This window comes from Corvus moneduloides, chromosome 2, assembly GCF_009650955.1.
Source record: "Corvus moneduloides isolate bCorMon1 chromosome 2, bCorMon1.pri, whole genome shotgun sequence".
NCBI classification, from domain to species: Eukaryota; Metazoa; Chordata; class Aves; order Passeriformes; family Corvidae; genus Corvus; species Corvus moneduloides.
In genome coordinates this window covers 69,174,768-69,194,874 of record NC_045477.1, presented here as the reverse complement: position 1 = coordinate 69,194,874, position 20,107 = coordinate 69,174,768, and the positions used below count along the sequence as shown (strand labels likewise).

Here is a 20,107-nt window from a genome sequence, read left to right as displayed (position 1 = left end):
AATGAAGAGCAGGCATTTGGCCAGCTGGCATTCAAAGACTTGGTGCCCTGTGGTAATATGAGTGGCTGTTTAGATTGTGTCTCTGGGCTTTTGTCTGCTCAGGAATTTTTAATAAAGTTTTTCTGGTGGTAGTGGTTTGGGGCCACTTTAGGGGGAGGGAGATGAGAACAGGGCCTAGCAGAAGTCAGTACTGCTTCAAGAACTGTCAACTCCCAATAAAACTTCTGAATTAAATTTGTCAGCAGCAGTAGTGAGGGATTGCATCTGTTCCTCCCTTATCAGAAGGGAAAAGAAGAAATCAAAATCTCTACAGAATCCCAGAGGAACACCTTACATGGTGGTGTTGGAAAAGGTGGCAAGTTCAGCTGGCTTCCCTCAAACTTTTGAGGATCAGTTATAGCTGCACTTCGTATCATCTTCCAAACGTAACAAAAGATTGTTAAAAACTATTTCACCTTCTGACATATTGGGGCTCCGCATTTCAGACCTTGTTTTCAGAGGTATTAGATCACTTGATGTGTCCATAGGGAATAGGAAAATCTGATAGTAGCAGCCTCTTTAACTCCCTTGTCATCATCAGCTAAAGAGTCATGTAGATATTATTGTAGTTCTCTCATTCAAGTTATGTATGCAGAATTTTATGGCTGTGTCATCGCTTTACATTAATTAAAGTCTTTTTATTTACAGATTTCCTGATGCTGAAACGGCATCTGCTATAGCAGAGCTTGGATGTAAGCACATTTGCAAAAATGTAAATGAATCCCATGTGGATAAAGCCAATAAAATAGTTACTACCTGTGCTTTCATGTGCAAGGCTCCTCTGCATGAAATCTTTGATGGAATTGGAACAATGGTACAAGAAGTCCTGAAGCTTGCCTGACTAGAAGTGTACAGACTTCTCCAAGGAAATCAGTGTAGCTAAGCATAAACATTTAGCTTCCTTTGAGTGAATTAATAAAATAATGCAACTGCTAAACTTCACAGTTCCTGGTTTGTTTGGTGTGGTGGAGTGTTTTTTAATATTTAATACATCCGATGGTTACTGCTGAATTTAACCTATTTATTTCTCTTTAAAAATAGAAGCCATATGTTGAAGGTGATGGGGGGGTTCTTTTTTTTTTTTAATGAATCCAAATGTATTCAGTCTTAAAAAGACTGAATGGGCAATGGGGTTTTATCACATCACTAAAGGTTATCAGTAATTCACATTTGCTGTTACCCAGCTGTAATGAAGTAGCTGTAAATGAGTCTGATTACCTTCAGTATAGGTGAGCAATTCTGATTTCTAATCAGAAGGGAAAAATAAAAGAATGTGGTTATTTGGGTTCTTTTTTCCCCTTGCAAGTCTTTAAGCAAGTATTACTAATGGACTTCTGAATTTTTTGCAGAGCCCCTAGGTAAACCAACTTTATAAACCAAGATCCAGCACAAATGAATGCATTGTATGTGGAAAAGATACACGTTTTGCTCTAATAAAAGAAGTAATTTCAGATTTATTTAGTGAAATGAATTAGCTTTATTTCGTGATTTTTTTTTTGCATACATCAGTTAGTGCCCTGAGGAAGATAATTTTATATGTGTTAGAGTACATGCTTTGATCTTACAAAGCTGAACAAAGAGTTGGCAGCTTCTCTTAGAAGCTCAGTCTAGCAAGGCTTTGTATTAGAGGAGCAAAAAATTCCCAGAATTCATTATCAAGGTTCCCTGTGGACACTGAGTTGTCTGGCATAAGAAGTGCTCTGGTGTTCGCAGGTCTCTGTCACTCCTGCCCAGTGTAGTGTAGCCCACACTCTGCTGGGCCTGAAGTAACCTAAACCGACACCACTTGCTCAGTGTCTCCTGTAACGGGGGCGGGAATAAAACGGGAACAGACCTATACCACACAGAAGCCAAGAGGTGGAACTGGAAAGAATGCCTTTATGAGAGGAGGGTGCAGCTGTCCCTCACGCTCAGCACTCGTGTGAGCAGGCTGGGCCCAGGCCTTTGCTGCCCTCAGTGCAAGAGCGATCGCTGCAACGATGCCATGACTCGCTGCAAGGGTATCAAGTGCTACCACTCTCTACCTGGGCTGTGTTTATTTTAGCACAAATGTCAACGCTCATATGTAACAGGTGCCCTCTTCAAGGAGATTGTAGAAATAAATCTACAGAAATAAATATATAACGGCTCTTGTTCTCTGTACTTCTAACTGTGATGATTTTCATGACACAGCACTTCCATACTCTTCCAGAATTTGGATTTCCTGTATGGAGTTATTTAGGAGCAACAGCACACAGATTTTTGGCAGTAGAGCAGGGAGATTTTTGTGCCATGCGCAAGCAGTGAGTGCTCTGCCTCTAGAGGTCCAAAGACAGCTGAAGTTGGTTGTGCCAGCAGAGGATCTTCTGTTCAGCCTGACTAAGCTGGGCACATAATCACCAAATTATTTAGTTAGTTAAAATCCACAATATTGGACTGAATATGGTTCTTGTGTTATAGGAGTCTTATTTAAAAGTGCTTGAGTCACTAAGTAGAGTTTGTCCTGAATTTGCATTGGCTTTGTGAAGAGCAGGTAGCTGTTGGCTGGAACATTCAAAGGAAGCGCAGCTTCTCTGGAAGCGCTCTAGCTGACTGTCCTGATAGGAATGTACTTAACACAGAGCAGTCCTCTACTTTTTCCAGGTTGTACACGGTCTCTACAATGCCTTCCACAGCTTCAGCAGGCAGAATGCCAAGGGCATTGGATTGAAACTTTTCCTCCAAGTCCTCCTTTTTCAGAGGTTTCCTCCAGTGCCCGTAGAAGGTAGTGCAGCGGTCGCTGATCATGTTGCCATCCTCAAGTATGATGCTCACTTCGCAGTAAAGGCTGTCAAAGCTGGGGGTGTTGTCAGGAGGGTGCTCCAGCTGTGTTTTGCAGAGGAGCTCCTGCAAGGCTGGCCGGTGAACATTCTCAGTGGAGAAGGACTGGACTGACATGCTGCCGTCCAGCAAAGCAGAGCACGCAACAAACTGGAAGGAGTGTCGTGCTTCATGCTCTGAGGCTGGGCTAGGTCTGTTCACATATTTGACCTCAGGGACTTTGAGAATGACTTTCTCAATTTTATCAAGGGGGAGCAAGTTCTCACTGCTCTCCACAAGCTTCCTCCTAACAGAAGATGCTGCATCAGCCACCCAGTGTGTTGCAAGATGAGCAGGAAAGCGTTTGATGGCCACATCTTGCTGGTCCAAGAGCCAGGGGTAGGACTGCAAGGTTGGCAGAGTCTGTGGGTTGTAATCTGTATAAAAGGCACCCATCCCTGACTCCATGTCCAAGATCTGTTTGTTTCCTTCAAGACCCTGTAAAGCTAAGCAAGCTGCTTCCAATCCGTGCTTGGCAGCATTCCCAACGTGGAGGGGCTTTATCTGGGTTGCTGCATTAGCCAGTGGGGCACCTGCATAGGAGGCAGCAATAGCCAAGGCATTTTTACATTCCAGCTGGTCAAGAGCTAACAGTTTAGCACAAGCTGCTGCACTCCCCATTGTACCAACCACAGCTGGTGGGTGAAACCTGAGAAAACAAAAGTATCTTCATTACCAGATTACAAAACCTCAAATTCACTATATACAAAAGCTTTTCATTTATTGCCATGGAAAATGGATTGGGCCATAAAGAAACACACATTCAGCATTCACGTGTGGGCCAACTGAGAGTTGTCACTTTTCCCCAGGAAAAGTTAAACTGGAATAGTACTGCTTGCAGTAGGTCTTCCCAAGAAGGCAACTGAAACATTAGAGCTGCTCATAGTTCAAAGCAAATTTATAGTCACATATAAAGTTATATTTATTATTATTTAAATTTATATATTATTATAGATCTATAAAAATTCAAAGTAGGGAGATCATCTCCTTACTGTGAATTGATCAATGCTTTCACAAAGAAATCTATTAGCTCAAGAGTTAGGAGTCAAGTGTATTTACATGTAAAATGAACCTTCCCTAAATTTTCAGATAAACAGCCCTGTATTTTAACTGACATTTAATTATGTATATTAACACTGATTAAAAACCACTTCCACTCAACTCTCTACTTTAAACATTTCTATGTACCTTTTTGGAATATTCTTGGCTTCTCTGGAGAAGTGCAGCAACCTGCCTTGCACTTCAATTCCCACATTGAAAGCTAAGAGCAGATCAAGACCAGAGATTTTTTTCTTCTGAGGAAAGGCCTCTGAGAGTGCAATCACTGCGGAGAGCACAGCCCCGGATGGGTGTGTGGCTGGATGCCAGGTGTCATCGAAGTCCATTGAGTGCACCTAATGGAAAGAAAAGCATTGATCTGTTGTTAGAAATAAACTCTGACTTGACAAGATTGCCTCAGTCAAATGAAACTACTGTAACTGGTATAAAAAAGTACAGAAGAACTAAATCTTCCTTAGAAAGCAAAAAATTCAGAAGTCTTTTAAAGACCTTTACTCCCAACATGGCTGCCTGAGAAGTGGCAATGCAGCAGAGATCTTACCTCAAAGGAGTATAATTCTAATCCAAGTTGTACCAGCCTGAAACCAGTGTGACACTGATTCCTTTTTTCTGCAGTTGGCTTTTGCTGCTTTAATTAGACTGGTATAATTAAATCAGATGTTCCAGGTCCACCATGTGAACAGTGAATTTTCACTTTCTCCAAAACATAATGAAATATAAACATAATGAAATTACTTCCCTGGTGCTGCAAGTGATGCTGCTATTAGGACTTGCATCATAAAACTATAGCAGTTAAATACTGCTAAATGAAATTTATATCATCAGAGCTACTTCTCTGGTGCAACCATTCACAGGCAACAGGCACAAGCCTGCAAATGTACAGGAGGCCTTAGCCTGAATTTTCAGCATACTGAAACAAGACCTGTTACACAAGGAACCAGACTCCCTGGAGTGCTGGGACTTAGGAGAAAGCTACAGTCTTAATGTGGAATGAGCTGCTTGGCTCAAGAGACTATCCCAAGTGGTGCCTTCTCTTTCTCATGCCCAGAGCCCAGCTGCTCAGGAAGATTTTAGGTGTTCCCAGCTTGGCATATGGCTGCTGATCTGGTAGCTGATGGTCCCCAACAGTGCAGTCAGTGTCTGTAATGAACTGCTTATCAGACACATTCCTTCCCCTCACAAAGTTTTGAGATCCCCCAGGGACCTGAGAGCATCAGGGACAGCATTTTTTATGTAGCATAATAACACCTCAAAAACTAAGCTTTCACATCTGTTCACTCATGTCTTACTTTGGAGCAAGCTGGTCAGGTTTTGCCCTGTAATACTGCGATTGTGCATTTCTGAGGACTGTTTCTAAACAGATAGAAGAAAACCCAGCCTCTGCCTTGAAAAACTTTGATGCCATGTGGGAAGATGCCTTGCAGTGCAGGATAAGGAAATTTGTGCCCAGTACCCTGTAAGCTGTGTTTCTGGTGTCTTCAGTAAGTGCTTAAAATTGACCTGTGACCAAGATGTAAACTGAAATGATCATATATATGCTAACAGCCAGATCTGAATATCACAAGGGCTGCCAGGAGCTGAGAGGTACCAGATCTCATTTCCAAGGTAATTTTCTCTACATTGGAAATGAGCTGTTAAATTGGACCTCTGATATTGTTGTCACACTAATTTAAATAGGCTTAATATTACTATTTCTTTGGTTGGTCATCTTCCCTAATTTTGCATAATTGCCAAATTTGTCTACCCCACCTCTTGTGCATCTTTCAATTTCAAATGGTTTCAGCCTCAATCTGAATTTAGACAAATGTCTGGGGAGTCAGTTACTGCTTTAATGACAAACTGAGTGTCCAAAATTTATAACTGGCTTTTGGAAACTGGATAACTGAAGATTAAGTTGCCTTGTGATATTATATGTGTATGTATCTATATGTGCATCTGTCCGGGTTTTTCTGTAGCTGTACTTTGCCAATTGGCATGAAATTCGGATCCCAGTGAAATGAGGTAGAGCTAGAGTGTGTCTTTTTAAGCGGCTACAGCAAGGTTGTAACCTTGCTACAAGGTTACCAGCTTGTAAACCGTAGAGTTCTGACATTTGACAACAGCCCCAGGTCCCACATTAAAGGTAAGGGATGCTGTTGAGTTTGGATCACACATATATCATACCTTAAATTTAATCTCACTAGAAGGAAGTTGAAGCACATTAGGAGAATAGTCTAGGAAAGTTTTGTAGCAGGCGTCAGAATAAGCTAAGATTTTTGGAACATTCTGTTCTCTATAGAGCAAGAATGGCATCAATTTGTATGATTAAAGAGCAAATAAAAGAGCATCCCTTACAGCCACTCCATTCACAAAAGCTGCATACAGAGGAGGCAGTCGGAAATCCAAGTGGCCCCAGATGGTACTGGATAAATCTGAGCTGTAGATCTGAAACAAATTGACATCAATTAATTCAAAGTCCTGAACCTAAGGATAAATGTGCATTGCATCTCTGATGTAACTGAGAGCAGACCATGCCCTCTCGGGACCTAACTGTTCCCTTTTATGAGAAAAACAGTGTTCCTTCAGAAAGTATGAAAAGAAACTCAGTTTCCTGTTTTCTTATGTCCTGTTCCACCCAAACAGAGCTCGGAGGCAGACCAACACCATCCATCTGGCCACTCATACTTCACACAACCTCTGGCTACTGATGCCCCTTCTCACTACCCACTGACAAGTCCCTCAGAATCACAGAATCAACCGGGTTGGAAAAAACCTCTGAGGTCATCAAGTCTGACCTAAACGATGACAGGACTGCCATCATCTTGTTGGGGAAGACGTCTTGTTAAACGGTTTTGTTTCCAGTGTTTTAGTAAGACCCTGAGTAAATGATAGATGGCCTCCTGGTGCTGCAAACTGAATAAAACAGCATGAACTACCATGGCTTGGAAAGGGGAATTCCCTGTGGGAAGAGACTTACTGGCACACAGAGCTCTGGAGCACAAGTCCCACTAGGCAGAGCTGAATGAAAAAACAGTGGGATAAACTCCTCTTCATTGATGCACTCCTGTGTTGGGAAGGCTTCTTTTCAGGGCCAATTACTCTGCTAGCATGAGGAGAGCAAGACTAGAGGAGAAGCATGGCTAATGCACCTCAGACAACAATTATGTTTTATGGACTGCAAGTAACCCACTGCTAACTCCCCATCTCTTTAACAGTTCCTTGATTTGAAAGGCTGGTGATAAGTGATGTTTACTTTGCTGATGCTTTTAATAAAATATCATAGGTGAAAGAAAGGAAGGGGTTCTTAGCTGACTGTGTTTGTAGAGGGGGATCTTAGCATACAGGCTGATACATAGGCTTCTGCCCATCCAGAGTGGAAAGTAACTTGAGCACTGAAGTTTCACTGTCTCCAGTGGGAAGAACACCATTTCTTTCTTTCCATCCACAAAAGAATTTCACCATGGCAAAATTTCCTTTTCATAGCCTAAGTTTTCCCTTGTTTGCTTAAAGCTAAACCTTAGGGTGTGCTATGAATAGCAGACACCTTACCTTGCTGTACTGTGTCACTTTTTGGCAGACCTCGGTGCTGGTACCCAGAAGCCCCACTCCAAGAGTATCCAGAATCATTCGCTTACTTCTCTGAATTACTTGATCTGTCAACTGATTTGCATTCAAACCATGAATCACCTTGGCAAAATTTCCTGTAACTGTCTGGGAAGGGAAAAATAAAGAAAAAGAAGTAGATATTTCTCTATATTTAAAGGAAACACTATTTTAAACTTTTTCTTTCCTCTTTTTTTCCTTTCCTCTTTTTTTTCTTTCATTTTTGGGTTTCTGACTAGCTTGCTGGCCATTTCTGCCCCTGCTTACATGAATTGCATCAGCAAAACCAAGGTTTGAATTCTTCCTCTTTTTATTCCCAGAAATGTCACTGTGTTATTTATATTTTATTTATGCTTTTATCATTATCCTTTTCTGTTCTGTATTTCTTCTGCTTTCTCCCTGAGTCCTTGAGAGTATGCACTGCAGGTGCTGTAACTATGCAAGATTATCTCTGTCATCTCTGTCTCTATCTTATCCCCATTTCATCTCCATCTCCATCTCTAATGACTATGTTTTTACTTCTATTTGGGAGGTGTGTGTGTGTGACACACACACACACAGACACCCCCCCCCAAATAGAAGTAAAACCATCTTTCCCATAGCACCTGCTTATTGGTATTGAAATCAGTGGGAGAGTAGCATTTCAAGCCAGTGTACCCACTACCACACAAGAAGGCAAGATTTAATCTCCCTGATTAGCAGCCTTACTATCCCAAATCTTGCTGAGCTTGGAGCTCAGTGGGAGACAGGAGTTGTCAGCCCTACCTTTCACATATTGCTCATAGCTCCCAGCTCCCATTGAATTCACTCTCAGCTGGAGTCCCAGATTTTCTCCAAGACAAGGTCTTGCCTCTTTGAAAAGCAGTGGCTCCTTGTTCCTGGATCCTGCTGCTCTGGCTATTTTATATATTTATTTTCCTCTCCTATTGAGCAATGACCCATTATGCAAATTCAACCTGCTTCTTGGCTGTGAACTGTTGTTAGTATCTCTATTAGAAAATAATCTAAAACTTCCCTTTCTGGACCATTAGAAATGTCCTGCTGTAGAGGTACATATTATTTGCCACCAGTCTATACACACACTTTCTTTTTTACACTGGCAGTAGTGAATATTTATCTTCTCTCTCTTTGGAAATTATCTCCTTACCTTTCTCCTCTTCCTTCCCCTTCCTTTACTCCCCTGCACATATCCACGCAGAGTGGTGGTATTTCCTTTTGTCCTTCATTTTTCTGAGTTAAAGAAACCAAACTGTTCTCTCCTTTACAATATGGACTCACCCCTACTATGCTCGTAAATTTTCATTACTTTGTTCACACTGGATTCCTCTTTCCCTAGCAATGGTGACCAGAATTGTACCCATCATTACAACCCAGTTCTCACTCACACTCGTAGTGAAGCATTAAGATTATCTTGAAGAAGCAGTTACAAGCAGTTTAAAGCAGGTGAATCACATATCCTGTGGTGTGATGGGCACCTACTGAGACATACGGAATGAGGATATGAAAGCTTAAACAGAGAATCGCATCTTACAGTGCAAAGAAAGAAGACAGTACCTTTGCCCACATCTTGCAGGGGTGATGCAAGGTCCCAGAGAGAGGCAGCAAATGAGTGGTGGCCAGTGAGCAGGGGAACTCACTCTCTCACTGTTTATATGTGTCTGTCTGAGGTGGGGAAGGGGTTACGCCTTTTTTACTTGTGCATCTTGTCCTGCCCATTTCCTCTCCTGCCTGTAAATGTTCTTTTTGCTTCACTTTCAACTTTCCTCTGACTAATTGTACAATAAACCTCTGGGACACATGTGATAGGACTTAGCCAGTCATGTTTATATGTTGTGTAAATTAATACATGCAATACTTCATTACCAGATAGAAACTGATTCAAGTGTCTTACATCTGGTAGCATGGAGAGGTGTGTGGAACCACGGTAATCCATGGATAGCTCTACTGGTTGGGAAAGTCCAGTGCTAGACTACAGGATGGCAAAGGTTTTTTTTAGCTTAAACAACCTGTTGTTAATTTGTTTTGGTTTTTTCTTCTTTTGCTATATGTCTCATCTCTAACACATACAATTTAGCCTTGGGAAATGTAGAATTTCATCTTCATAAGAATTTCAGACCATAAATTGGATTAAGACAGTTCTTGGCACTTAGAAGTGTTTTAAAAGCATGAATCACTGTGTGTTAGTGATAGATAGGGAATGAGAAATCCCTGCCTATCCCATCAGGAAGGGAGCAGACCCCACAGGAGCATGACTAGGGGCCACTGATTAATTCTGAATTAAGTAATGATGTCTGAAGTATGGGAATCACCTGGATTAGGGAACAAAGTATCAAATCTTGGCTTTGCAGACCTGCACTTCCATGAAAAGTACTGCCTAAAACTTAATCTAGGAACGTCAGCCCTTTACTGAGAATACCTCCAAAATTTTTGTAAAGCCTTATGTAATTCCTGAGTGCTTCCAGGCAGATAACAGCATGGGTCAGGAGGTAACGCTAAACATCGATTTGAGTGGTTCTAACCACTACTGAAAGGTCCTGTTTCAGGCTGTGTCCTTCCCCCTCTCCTGCCCCTGGATACATAGTCCTCCTTGGGCCAGCCCTGATGCTGAGCAGACCCATTTCTGAGCTGGTCCAGCCTGTCTCCAGAGCTAGCTCAGTGATTCTCAGCAGTCAGGCATAAATGAGTTTCATTCCCTTGGAAATGCAAAATTAAATCTCACAGCACAAGCAGAGGGAGAGAGGAGTAGGGCTAGCAGTATTCTGTGAAATTTTGGGAGGGCACGGACACGTAACGTGAGAGAAGAGGGAATCAACTGTTCCCCAGCAAGCTCTAACCCAGACATTTGCCTATTTTGCCTGTGCTTTTAGACAGTTCTGCTTTTGGGTGTCATCTTCTGGTGCTTAACTTGATGCTGAAAATTGCACTGGGTAACAAAGAACCCTAAATGATAGAAGTGGTGATGAGTCAGTTCACAGATACAGCCAAAGAGCCTGAGGCCCTACAAACACATATATGATTTTGCGCAGGCTAACCTGCATGATGTGAAAGCTCCATTTAAACCCTTGTCCTGTCTTTCTTTTAAATATGAGCTGCTGATCAGCATGGCTACTGAACTTATTCCCACCCATGTCTCTATGAGTATGCCACAGTTTCCTCACCCATGCAGGTATAACTTGCATCTGCATAAAACATGTCCTAGTTCCTGGGTGACATGTGCTTTGCCAAATCCTGACCCCACAGGGAGAGAGAACCAGAATGTGCATCAGTGCTTCTTCCTTGCCCCCCATATTTCCACACTGAGGGAAACCTGAGCGGTAGCCTGGATGTAGAATTACCTTTGGAGCTGATAAAATCTGGCCCACATAATGGGATTGCTCATGTTGACAAGGTTGGCAGTGGTAGAAATGTTAATAGAAGTTAATGCTATTGGGCTGAAAAAGGGAAAGATTTTATTAACTTTCACTTTTGTTCCTTCAGCTCATTCTTCTCTTCAGAAAACTGCAAGAAAATATTTATATTTCAGAACCACAGAATCACAGAGTGGCTGCAGTTGGAAGGACCATCTTGTCCAACCTCTAACAAGGCCATCCAGAGCAGGCTGTGTCCAGTTAGGTTCTGAATATTTCTGAGCACAGAGGCTCCACAGCCTCCCTGGGCAACCACAAAAAAATTACATATTAAATAAAAGATATTCAAACCCAAAAGTCCATCCTCTTTTTCCATTACCTTTGAGATTACATTTATAACCCCATTCTGTTTCTCATTTCTTTCTCCTCCTCAAGTGAGATAGAGGTCCTGCTGCCTTAATCCCATGATGACACTCCAGAGTGAATCTGGATGGGAAAGAGAACTTGTGATGTGCCTTGCAATGTGATGTGCAGTCACGTGCTGCTAGCTGATCTCAGATACATGGTCACTTCTTTCTGTGATCTTGACTGCAGGAGGGACTGTCCCATGCATTGCAACAATAACATTAGTACTATTTAAGGACTGAACTATTACGAGAAAGTGACTTTTTGTTAAGAAAAGAAAGAAGTGGAACTGTACATTTGCTTGGGAAATCAATTTCCAAACTGTGCTCTGCAGACCTCAGACTCAGGTGTACGCTGTAGACTGTAAGGGAAAAGAAAGCAATATGATTATCACTGCAGGGGGAAGAGGCATCTATACAAAGTCCTGTACCTCCACAGCAGAATTCCTAGGGGTCTAAACAGAAGAAGGTTGAAAATCAGTGACTGAGAGTTTGGTACAGGCTGTCTACCCTGACAAAGGGAATCTGCTGCTTTCCTCTTCTTTGACACAATACACATGGTTCAGCAATTTGGGCAGACAATTTGTTAAGTAGAAAGTGTGGCGGAAAGACAAAATGTGTTCATCCAGATGCCACTTGCAGCATTGCACGCAGCTACAGTAACGAGCTGTGTTGATTACAGAACAAGGCTTTAGAAAACCAGTGCCCCACAGAGTCTATTTTCTCCTGCTGACATCACATTTTTAAGCTCCTTTTTCCCTTCTTTTGCCTCCTGTTATTTTACGCTAAGCTCTGCCCACACCTGCAAGCTGTATGTTTGCAACTGAAAGCAATTTTGACCCTAGCCTTGTGCTCCTTTTGTTCTAAGGAAATATAAAAACGTGACAAAATACGGAGTCCAGGCTTCCTTTTCTCTAAGCCAGCTTTTAAAAAGTAACTTTATTCATGGCCTGTGCTTAGATGAGAAAACAGGAGACAGGTGCCAATGTGCTGTGGTTACAGAGACTCTGCTGTTGCTGTGAGTCTGAAAACAACTTACAAGTGCAGGACTTGCTCTTTTTCCCTCTAGTGGGATATTTTAATTACAGTAAAAAGGTGAGAATCTTAGTGAATTGTCTGGAATAGATGGCTTGATCTAAAACCTGTTAGCAGCCCTACAGCCATAACTCTTCAGATCCTGTAATATTGCACCTACTGTTGTTATAGCCCCTGTGCCTCTTTTTCCTCAAGCCTACCCTCCCACATTTACCCCAACAGTGGGTACTGAGCCAGACAGAAATAACACACAGCAAATGCAATAGGCAATGATTGCACCATGAAATGTACTGTCCTGGAAATTTCTAGCCTACAGTAGTTCTCTTATTCACTTACTTGCACAACTAGTGGCAATGGCAGTGAAATCTCTGAGAAGTTATCACCCTTGTTTGTTTTTTTTTCAAAGTTGCCAGAGCAAATCTTGGAAGTTCCCATCCATATTCTGGTGAAGGTTGCTATGAGTCAATGTGCTGGTCAGTGCACTACATTATACTACCCTTCTTGCCTTCCTAAATTAGCAGTGCTATTCCTAAAGGCAATACCTCAAGGTTCATTTTAACTTGTGATATAGATGCTGGTTTGCTTAAATGAGCTGTAAGATAGAGGCACCAGACATACCTGGGATATTCGCTTAGGACCACATCCAAGACAGCATCATTTATGGAGTAGTGCTGTTGCTGCCTGCTCCTAGGTCGCCCTTCCCTCTCCCTGAGACTAGTCAGACAAGTCAGGACTTGCCCCTGCCATGTGCTCTGAACCTATTTGTTCTAGTGCGTGGGCAAAACCAAAAGTAACTCAGACTCAGGAGCAGTGTCTGATTGGCCGGTCACCCCGGTCCGCCCCCAGCTCTCGCCTTTCCCTTCTCGTGAATAAAAGAGACAGCTCAGAGTGGGCCCACCCTTTTTGGCTCAGCTCCCTTCTGCGAGCCGCTTAGGTGTGTCTGTGTCTCTATTGAAAGCATCTGATTGCAGGAGTAAGGCATGAGCCAAAAGGCTATATTTCTCCCTCTTTGCTTCTACTGGTGGTGTCAGCTTTGCAGCTGCCATTTTGCAGCTTTTAGAGCTACTGAAATGCTGGATTGCCCGTGCTACCTCTCTAGGCTGCCCGAGGCTTTCTAAGGCATTGAACTACGAGCTAGCCAGTAAAAGTGCTGTGAGTATTTCCACATAATGCGAAGAGGCCTGGTCTATAACTGTGAGAAGACACTGCAGCTCCATGAAGTTCCTGTTGATCCAACGTGCATTTTAGCTCTCACCAATGCTACAGCTTTTAACTCTTTTACTAGTGCCACCACTCAGTTTTACCCTGTCTTCTGCAGCATGCTCAGGCTCTGCTGCAACACTGTGGATCACGTGCAGTTCTCCGGTGGAAGGACTTGAGGGATGAGTCTTGGGGTGCTTTGGGGGCGGGGTCTTTGATGGTTTATGACACCTTCTAAGATAGGAAAGCTGCATGTCATGTAGCTGAGCCAGTTATGCCCCATCAGAAGGGATGAATACCTTCAGGCCTACGTGTGAATGTGATCTTTCCCAAGGTGGGGGGGTTTTACACCCAAGTGGGAAGTGTAAGGGAGGACAATTGGCATGATAAAAAGCACCATCCCACCTCTGCAGGGCCTGCTTCTTATCGACCTTCTATCTTACCTGTCTGAAACCCCAGAATCTCTGGTGGTGGGTGTTCACCCACTCTGTCTAATTCGGATTAGAGGTTTTGCCACCACACACCCAGAAACTCATCTCCTCCCCTCAGTGGGTGCAAACCCTCCCCCAGCAAAGCACCCTGCTGCCTCTGCAAATGGCCAAATGTTTGAGCCATTAAGCATTAACATCTCAAGTCTCTCCCAATGATCTCCAGTATGAATAATAGCAGTGGGTGTGGGAGATCACATAGGTTTTGTGTACCTGCAGTTTCCATAACTACTTCTTGTTTTTGTTTTTGGCAGCCTGTGGCAGCCTGTAGCACACATTGCTCTCTTAATCAAAGAGCAGCCCATGATGCCTATATTATGTGTCCAAAATGCAGCCAGATGTCATTACATCTACATGCCATTACATGACTTGTGCTATTTGGGGAGATGATAAAACTTGACTAGCATAAATTCAGAGTTTGATGAGCAGAAACCAAAATACTGAGAGCACATGTGAGGGATGTGGCAATTTTAATTAAATTACCAGCGGAACTCCGGTGGTGCAAATGAGGCGTTACCCACTATGCTGGGCTGTGCATCATGCACAGAAAGGTGCCAAGCAAACTGATGCTCCTGATCACTTCAGAGCAAGGCCAGATGTCAGGACATAATGGCAGGGTGGTGGTGGTGGCCCAGTGGAGAGAGATGGTATCAAGATCTAGTATCCAACAAGCTTAAACATTAATTAAGGTTCTCTGCATCTAAACTAGTTCTCAGGGATTTGGCATCCCTAAGAAATTATCCAAGATTCATTACAAGCTTTTGTATGTGCTGAAGGGGCTAAAATAACACCTATAGCATATACAGCAAAACCAGAATGAATAATAAAGCAGCATTCTTCAAACAGAAACAGGCTTTGGGAGAAAAAAATCTCCTAATTTTATGGGAGTCCATAATTTACCTGTCAGCAAATGCAGATAGCTTGAGACAGGTACTGGAAGATGCTGTGTGAATTAGCAGAATTTTTCCTCCAACTTCCACAGCAGACACTTTCTCTCTTGCTCTCGGCTTTGTCCCTCCCAAACATAGCCCTGCCTGGAAGGATTTAAACAATGAATCATGTTAAAAAAGCCACAGAGTACTTGTTGCTAATGGATTGCCCACTCTTCAAGCTTGTGCCATGAGTTAATTTCCACCCATTCCTCCTAGCTGCTGGACAGAAACACCTGTTCAGGCATCATGCTTTCATTGAGGTCCCCAAGGCAGCTTGGGCATCCCATGAGTGACAAGTATGTCCCTGCTCTTGAGCATCTCTTTTGGGGCATTCCAACAACTGCAGAAAAAGCTTTTTCTTCATCTGTGGTTGTACCTAGCTAGATCATGCATTTTCCACCCTGATATATTTCTAAAAGTGCCAAGAAATATTGCAAAACAGCCTGAAATTACACTTTAAATGCAGCAGTCTCTGATTTATGGTGCAATTTTAAAACATGTCATGGTAGTTATTAGCTGTGAGATTGAGTATCACATATTTCAGACTGTAAAACATACTGAGGAATTTCCAGCTGTGATTGTGTATTCACCTCTAAAGAGGAAATGGGCTTAATTACACCAACATTTATAAAAGGGAGAAATAACAGCAAAAATGGAAGAAAGGTTAAATTTGAACACAAGAGCTGTGAATACATAAAACATTTATATTATTACACTTGTAATTGAGCATCTAAGCAGAAGCTAATGATTTGATTTAAATTGGTCCTTTTTACATAAGTAGCATTTGAAGAATTTTGGGGTTTAGAATTTATAATGACTCTATTTTTTCCCTATGATTACTCATCTTCAGCATAGTAGATTCAACCAGATGCAGGAAGAATTAAAAATCAAGAAAAATAACTACTTTCACAAAATGATAGGAATGATCAACCATGTTGATGCTTCAGTATTGGCAGGGTTTAAAACTATTCACCTAAAAAGGAAACCTACCATCAGATGTAGTGGGCAGTATTTTATTTACCTTTTCCCTCCCTGCAGTAGTTGGAAGATGCCCCTCCTTGTGTGGCCTTGAGTTATTGCAGGAGCACTAGGGTTAGCTGTAAGGAAAATAATGCGATGTTTGAGTCTTGCGTTTATTTATTTAAAGAGGTCATATTCAGGGAGAATAGATGGTGTTAGTGGTACCACAAATTCACACAGCTTATCCTCCTGGACTTCAGTAACTTGTTTGCATAGCACAATGCCATCACTATGACTGTGGGGTTTATATAATACAGAAATAAACCATTCTTATTTCTCCTTTCCACACTTAGAAGATTTCTCCATTTCTGCAATCTGGCTATTTCCATTCTTTATCAAACTGGGAAGTTTTGAAGTCTGTTTTGAAGTCTATGTTTTCTTTGGGCATTTATTTTCTTTTTTTCTTTCCTTGATTTGGTATGGTATTTTATTAAACTCAAGGAGGGAAGGCTGGGGGGGTCCAAAAAGACAAGAGGTACATTTTTCCCCCCCATCTAATTAAATGAATATCAAATTGATACAAGCGGCTTAGATTTTAAGGGTTAAGTGCTGTGGGTACTGCTAGTATTGCAAAACTTTGCAGGTGCTTGCTAAACAATGTACTGCTTGCTGAACATTTGTTATACCGGCCAGGCAAAGGGGAAGGATGTATGGGAGGATAAGGATAGGATGCCAGACCATTGATAAGAGGAAGAAACCATGACCAGAATTCCCCCTTTCGGACCTTGGAACTGGCTCGAACCAGCTTTGGGGTTTGGACTTGGACCAGGACCTCAGAGAGTATGCGCATGGAAGCAAGGTGAAAAGTTTAAGTCTGAGGTAGAGTGTTTACTTCATCAGAGGATGACTTTACTTCATCCCAGAGACCCCGGCCCATGATCACCAGGCGGCACTGCGCAGGTGTAATAGAATGCTAATCTAATTATAATATGAAGCAGAGACAGACGATGAATATGTATAGGCGTATTGTGTAACTTGATGCATATGTAATTTGTATGTATTTGTATATGCTGTATATATATTTCAAGCTGAGTACCGCAGTCGGCACGCATGGTTTTTTGGGGCTACCCTCCATGCGTCCGGCGCCACAATAAACATACCTACTTTACAACTTTTGAGTTGTAGAGTCTCTTCCACTATCAAAATGAAAGAGCAGTGAAATGTTATGGCCCATCCTAGGCCGTCAGCACAATTGCAGTGGGGTGTAAGTTACTGTGCCACCGGCAATCCACAGGGTAGGGCCAATGCAATGCTGTTTCACCACAAAAAAACCAGGAAGCTGCCTTTGGCGGCAACTTGTAGGAGACAATTTGGTGTCTGTGGTGCCTATGAAAGAAAGAATAAATCTGTGTGGTTTTTAGCCCGATCCACCCATTGCTGCTTTGTGCTTCTGTGTTCAGCTGCTGCTGCCAAGGGAAGGGTTCCTAAGGAGGAAGGGGATGGCTGATGCAGAGTAGATTTTCCTCACAGCTTCCTGCTGTCTCACTCTACTACCCTTGGCAACAGGACTCTCCCCCACCTGCCCAGCCCAGCCCAGCCCTGCACTGCCCCTTTTGTTCCTGTGTTAGCAAGGGCCAGGCATATTTCCCCATGCTTGTCTACCCTGTGTTTACTCTGGGAAGCTTCTCCAGTCAAAATCAATTAGTGAAGGTGGATGGTGACAGTGAAGGAGGAGAGAAGAGAGAAAAGAGAAGATATATGACTGTGTGCAAATAAAACATGACATGTCTCAAAAGAACACTAGAAAAGCACTGGAAATTTTTGTGGGGCAGAGAAAGGAAGGAAGGGGAAGAAAGATACCCCAAGCCCTTAAATATTCCCACCTACTAAGGCCCCCTGATTCCTCATAGATCTTCTCTTCCCAGGCCCCAGAAACATTCCTATGTTCTGATAGAGTCAGATGTGTGGTCAGCTTGCTCACTGACTCCAGGTGAACAATACTGCTGGGTCTATGGCCACCCTCAGCATGCTGTGCTGTTTATTGCTCCTTCCTTCCTTCTGGTCTGAGTCAAAGTGTGGTCAGTACCCTGGGAAACCCCTGTAAGCCTATGAAAAAAATGGGCTTCAAAAGTTCACTAAGTTTGCACAAGAGGGTGGGCAGTACATGAAGATGAGCAGAATTCCTTCTTCCATGTCACTACATCATGAAGAAACCTGTAGTGGAGAGAATCCACCCAAAGGTCCCACATCATCCCTGAGCCTGAAGGGCAGTGTACCCAGAGCCTGCCCATAGGTTTCTGTTGTTCCTGTGCTCTGAGAGCCACATGAGAGCCTTCACAGGAAGGATGGGAAAGCCTGGAAATCCTTATCTTCAGATCAGGCATTTCTGAATATTTCTGAACTATCTGGCTCATCTCAGACCGGATCTGGTTACAAAGGATGGAGCAACACACAGGTTACAGCAGTCTGTGGTGGGATAGTCAAGTCAGCGATGGAACCGTCATTGGTGCACCCTTCTTTACAGTGTGGGTTTCATCCATAGCATGCTCTAGCACAAACTCCAACCTCACAGTTATTAACAATGGATGGGATTTAAAAGGCTGCGTATATTTGGGACTTATTGTTTTAACTTTGCTGTTTCTGTATCCTCTTCTTCCCATTTTTCCAATTATAAGAGTGAGAAACTAGTATAGTAAAAACTTAAATTCTCAGCTGACTGTATGGCTTCAGGTGGTGATGGCTTTAAAAGAAAAAACAAATGCTTCAAGACTCTAGGTCATGTGTTGAGAAAAATATATGAATGTGAATCAGGAATTAATCTATACTGGGAAATATAAATTATTTATAAAAATCTAAATTTATAAATATCTAAAAGAATACAGCAAATCTTAACATCTTATTCCTTTAGAGTGCCACGACATTATACTTGCATGAAGCCATTAACCCCAAAAGAGTTCTGATTACATGAAAGACTGAGAATCAGTCATGTGCCTACTTTCAATGTAGGTCAGTGCATACACAGAGCGAAACGGAAGGAAAGTTGAGGGAAATTATCCACCCCACCTTGAGAAACTCTTGCTTGAGGTTCTTCTGGAATTTTGATGATGTCTTAAGTTAAAACTGAACATAAGATGGCCACAGGAGCAGTGACCACACAGGGAAAGGTGCACATTGGAATGACTGCACTGAATTTAAGGAATTGGAATTTCTTAAACTGGAAAAGCTCGGAAGAGGGTGGCACACTTGTGTTTATCCATCCATCTTGTAAGAACAATTACACAGGTAGGCAAAGTCATGGTAACAGCACACACAAATTAGGCACGGAAAATTGGGCAGAAGAGCATATGAGCTACAACTGATCTCTTTATGCTTCTGATGGCCTGCTCACTCATAACTGAATCATACATTTTAAATATTCCTTGGACACAGAAATACATTAAATATACCATGTATGAAAAAGATACAGAAAAATGGAAAGGATTCAGAGGAGCCTAAGAACAATAACAGGCTTAGAAAGCATGGTCTGTGAAAGAGGTGTGAGGAGGTTTATTTAGCCCAGAAAAGAGAAGCTATTCCATTTCACATCACAGCTAAGCCAGTCCAACCACTGGCACTTGTCGGATGCCCTCCCTAGGGCTTAATCCAGTGAACTAAATCAGCAGGAAACTAATTTTATTATTTATTTGAATGCTTCTCCACTTTATCTTCTGAACTAGTTCATCACAATCACATGAGGGCTGGCCGAATGGGGAAAAATGTAGGGTGCTTCATTTTGGCAGTAGCTGACCTTCAGACTGGCATAGCTTTAATGTGGAAGTGTATTTCTGTACACAATACAGAAATACAATCTGTATATTTTAGAAGTAGAGAGTGTTGAGCAACTTTGCTCTATCTGCTGAGAAAGAAAAAAAAGGAATTTGATAAATATTTATCAGATTCTTGACTGATGTGATAAAACCCCTTTATAACAGGAAGAGTATTAAAATATTGTGCACAAGAATACTGCGGAATTTCCTTCACTGGAATCATTACTAATGTATTAACCTAATCTGCCAGGATTAGTCCAAGGTTTCTTATCCTGCCTTGTTGCAGATGTGGATTTTGAAAATGATCTCTTGAGATTCATTCTATCCCTCCTTTTTTCTGACTTCATGATTTACCAAGTTCACCCATCCTGCCTGAGTTAGCTCTAACTGGACTCAATTGTACTTGGAAAAATGGCT

At 42.2% G+C, this 20,107-nt stretch overlaps 1 protein-coding gene across 2 annotated transcripts; it reads right to left on the bottom strand.

The window, feature by feature from the left end:
• Positions 1-1,473: 1,473 nt before the first annotated feature.
• ACOD1 (aconitate decarboxylase 1) lies at positions 1,474-13,007 on the bottom strand. 2 transcript variants are annotated; one of them, XM_032099990.1, is made up of 5 exons: positions 12,923-13,007; positions 7,465-7,626; positions 6,271-6,360; positions 4,066-4,271; positions 1,474-3,526 (listed from the first exon to the last, which is right to left on the bottom strand). In XM_032099990.1, exons 2-5 carry the CDS (start codon positions 7,540-7,542, stop codon positions 2,572-2,574), a joined length of 1,329 nt encoding a protein of 442 aa, XP_031955881.1. In that variant the 5' UTR covers positions 7,543-7,626; positions 12,923-13,007; the 3' UTR covers positions 1,474-2,571. The 2 variants fall into 2 exon arrangements, with proteins under 2 accessions (XP_031955881.1, XP_031955880.1); XM_032099989.1 differs by lacking the exon at positions 12,923-13,007 and adding an exon at positions 9,073-9,182.
• Between the last annotated feature and the right edge of the window lie 7,100 nt (positions 13,008-20,107).

Coding starts and splice junctions, on each gene's coding strand:
- ACOD1 (XM_032099989.1), bottom strand. Junction 4,272..6,270: donor CTTTTGTGAATGGAGTGGCT/GTAAGGGATGCT, acceptor TCTTTCCATTAG/GTGCACTCAATGGACTTCGA. Junction 3,527..4,065: donor GCCAAGAATATTCCAAAAAG/GTACATAGAAAT, acceptor TTGTTTTCTCAG/GTTTCACCCACCAGCTGTGG.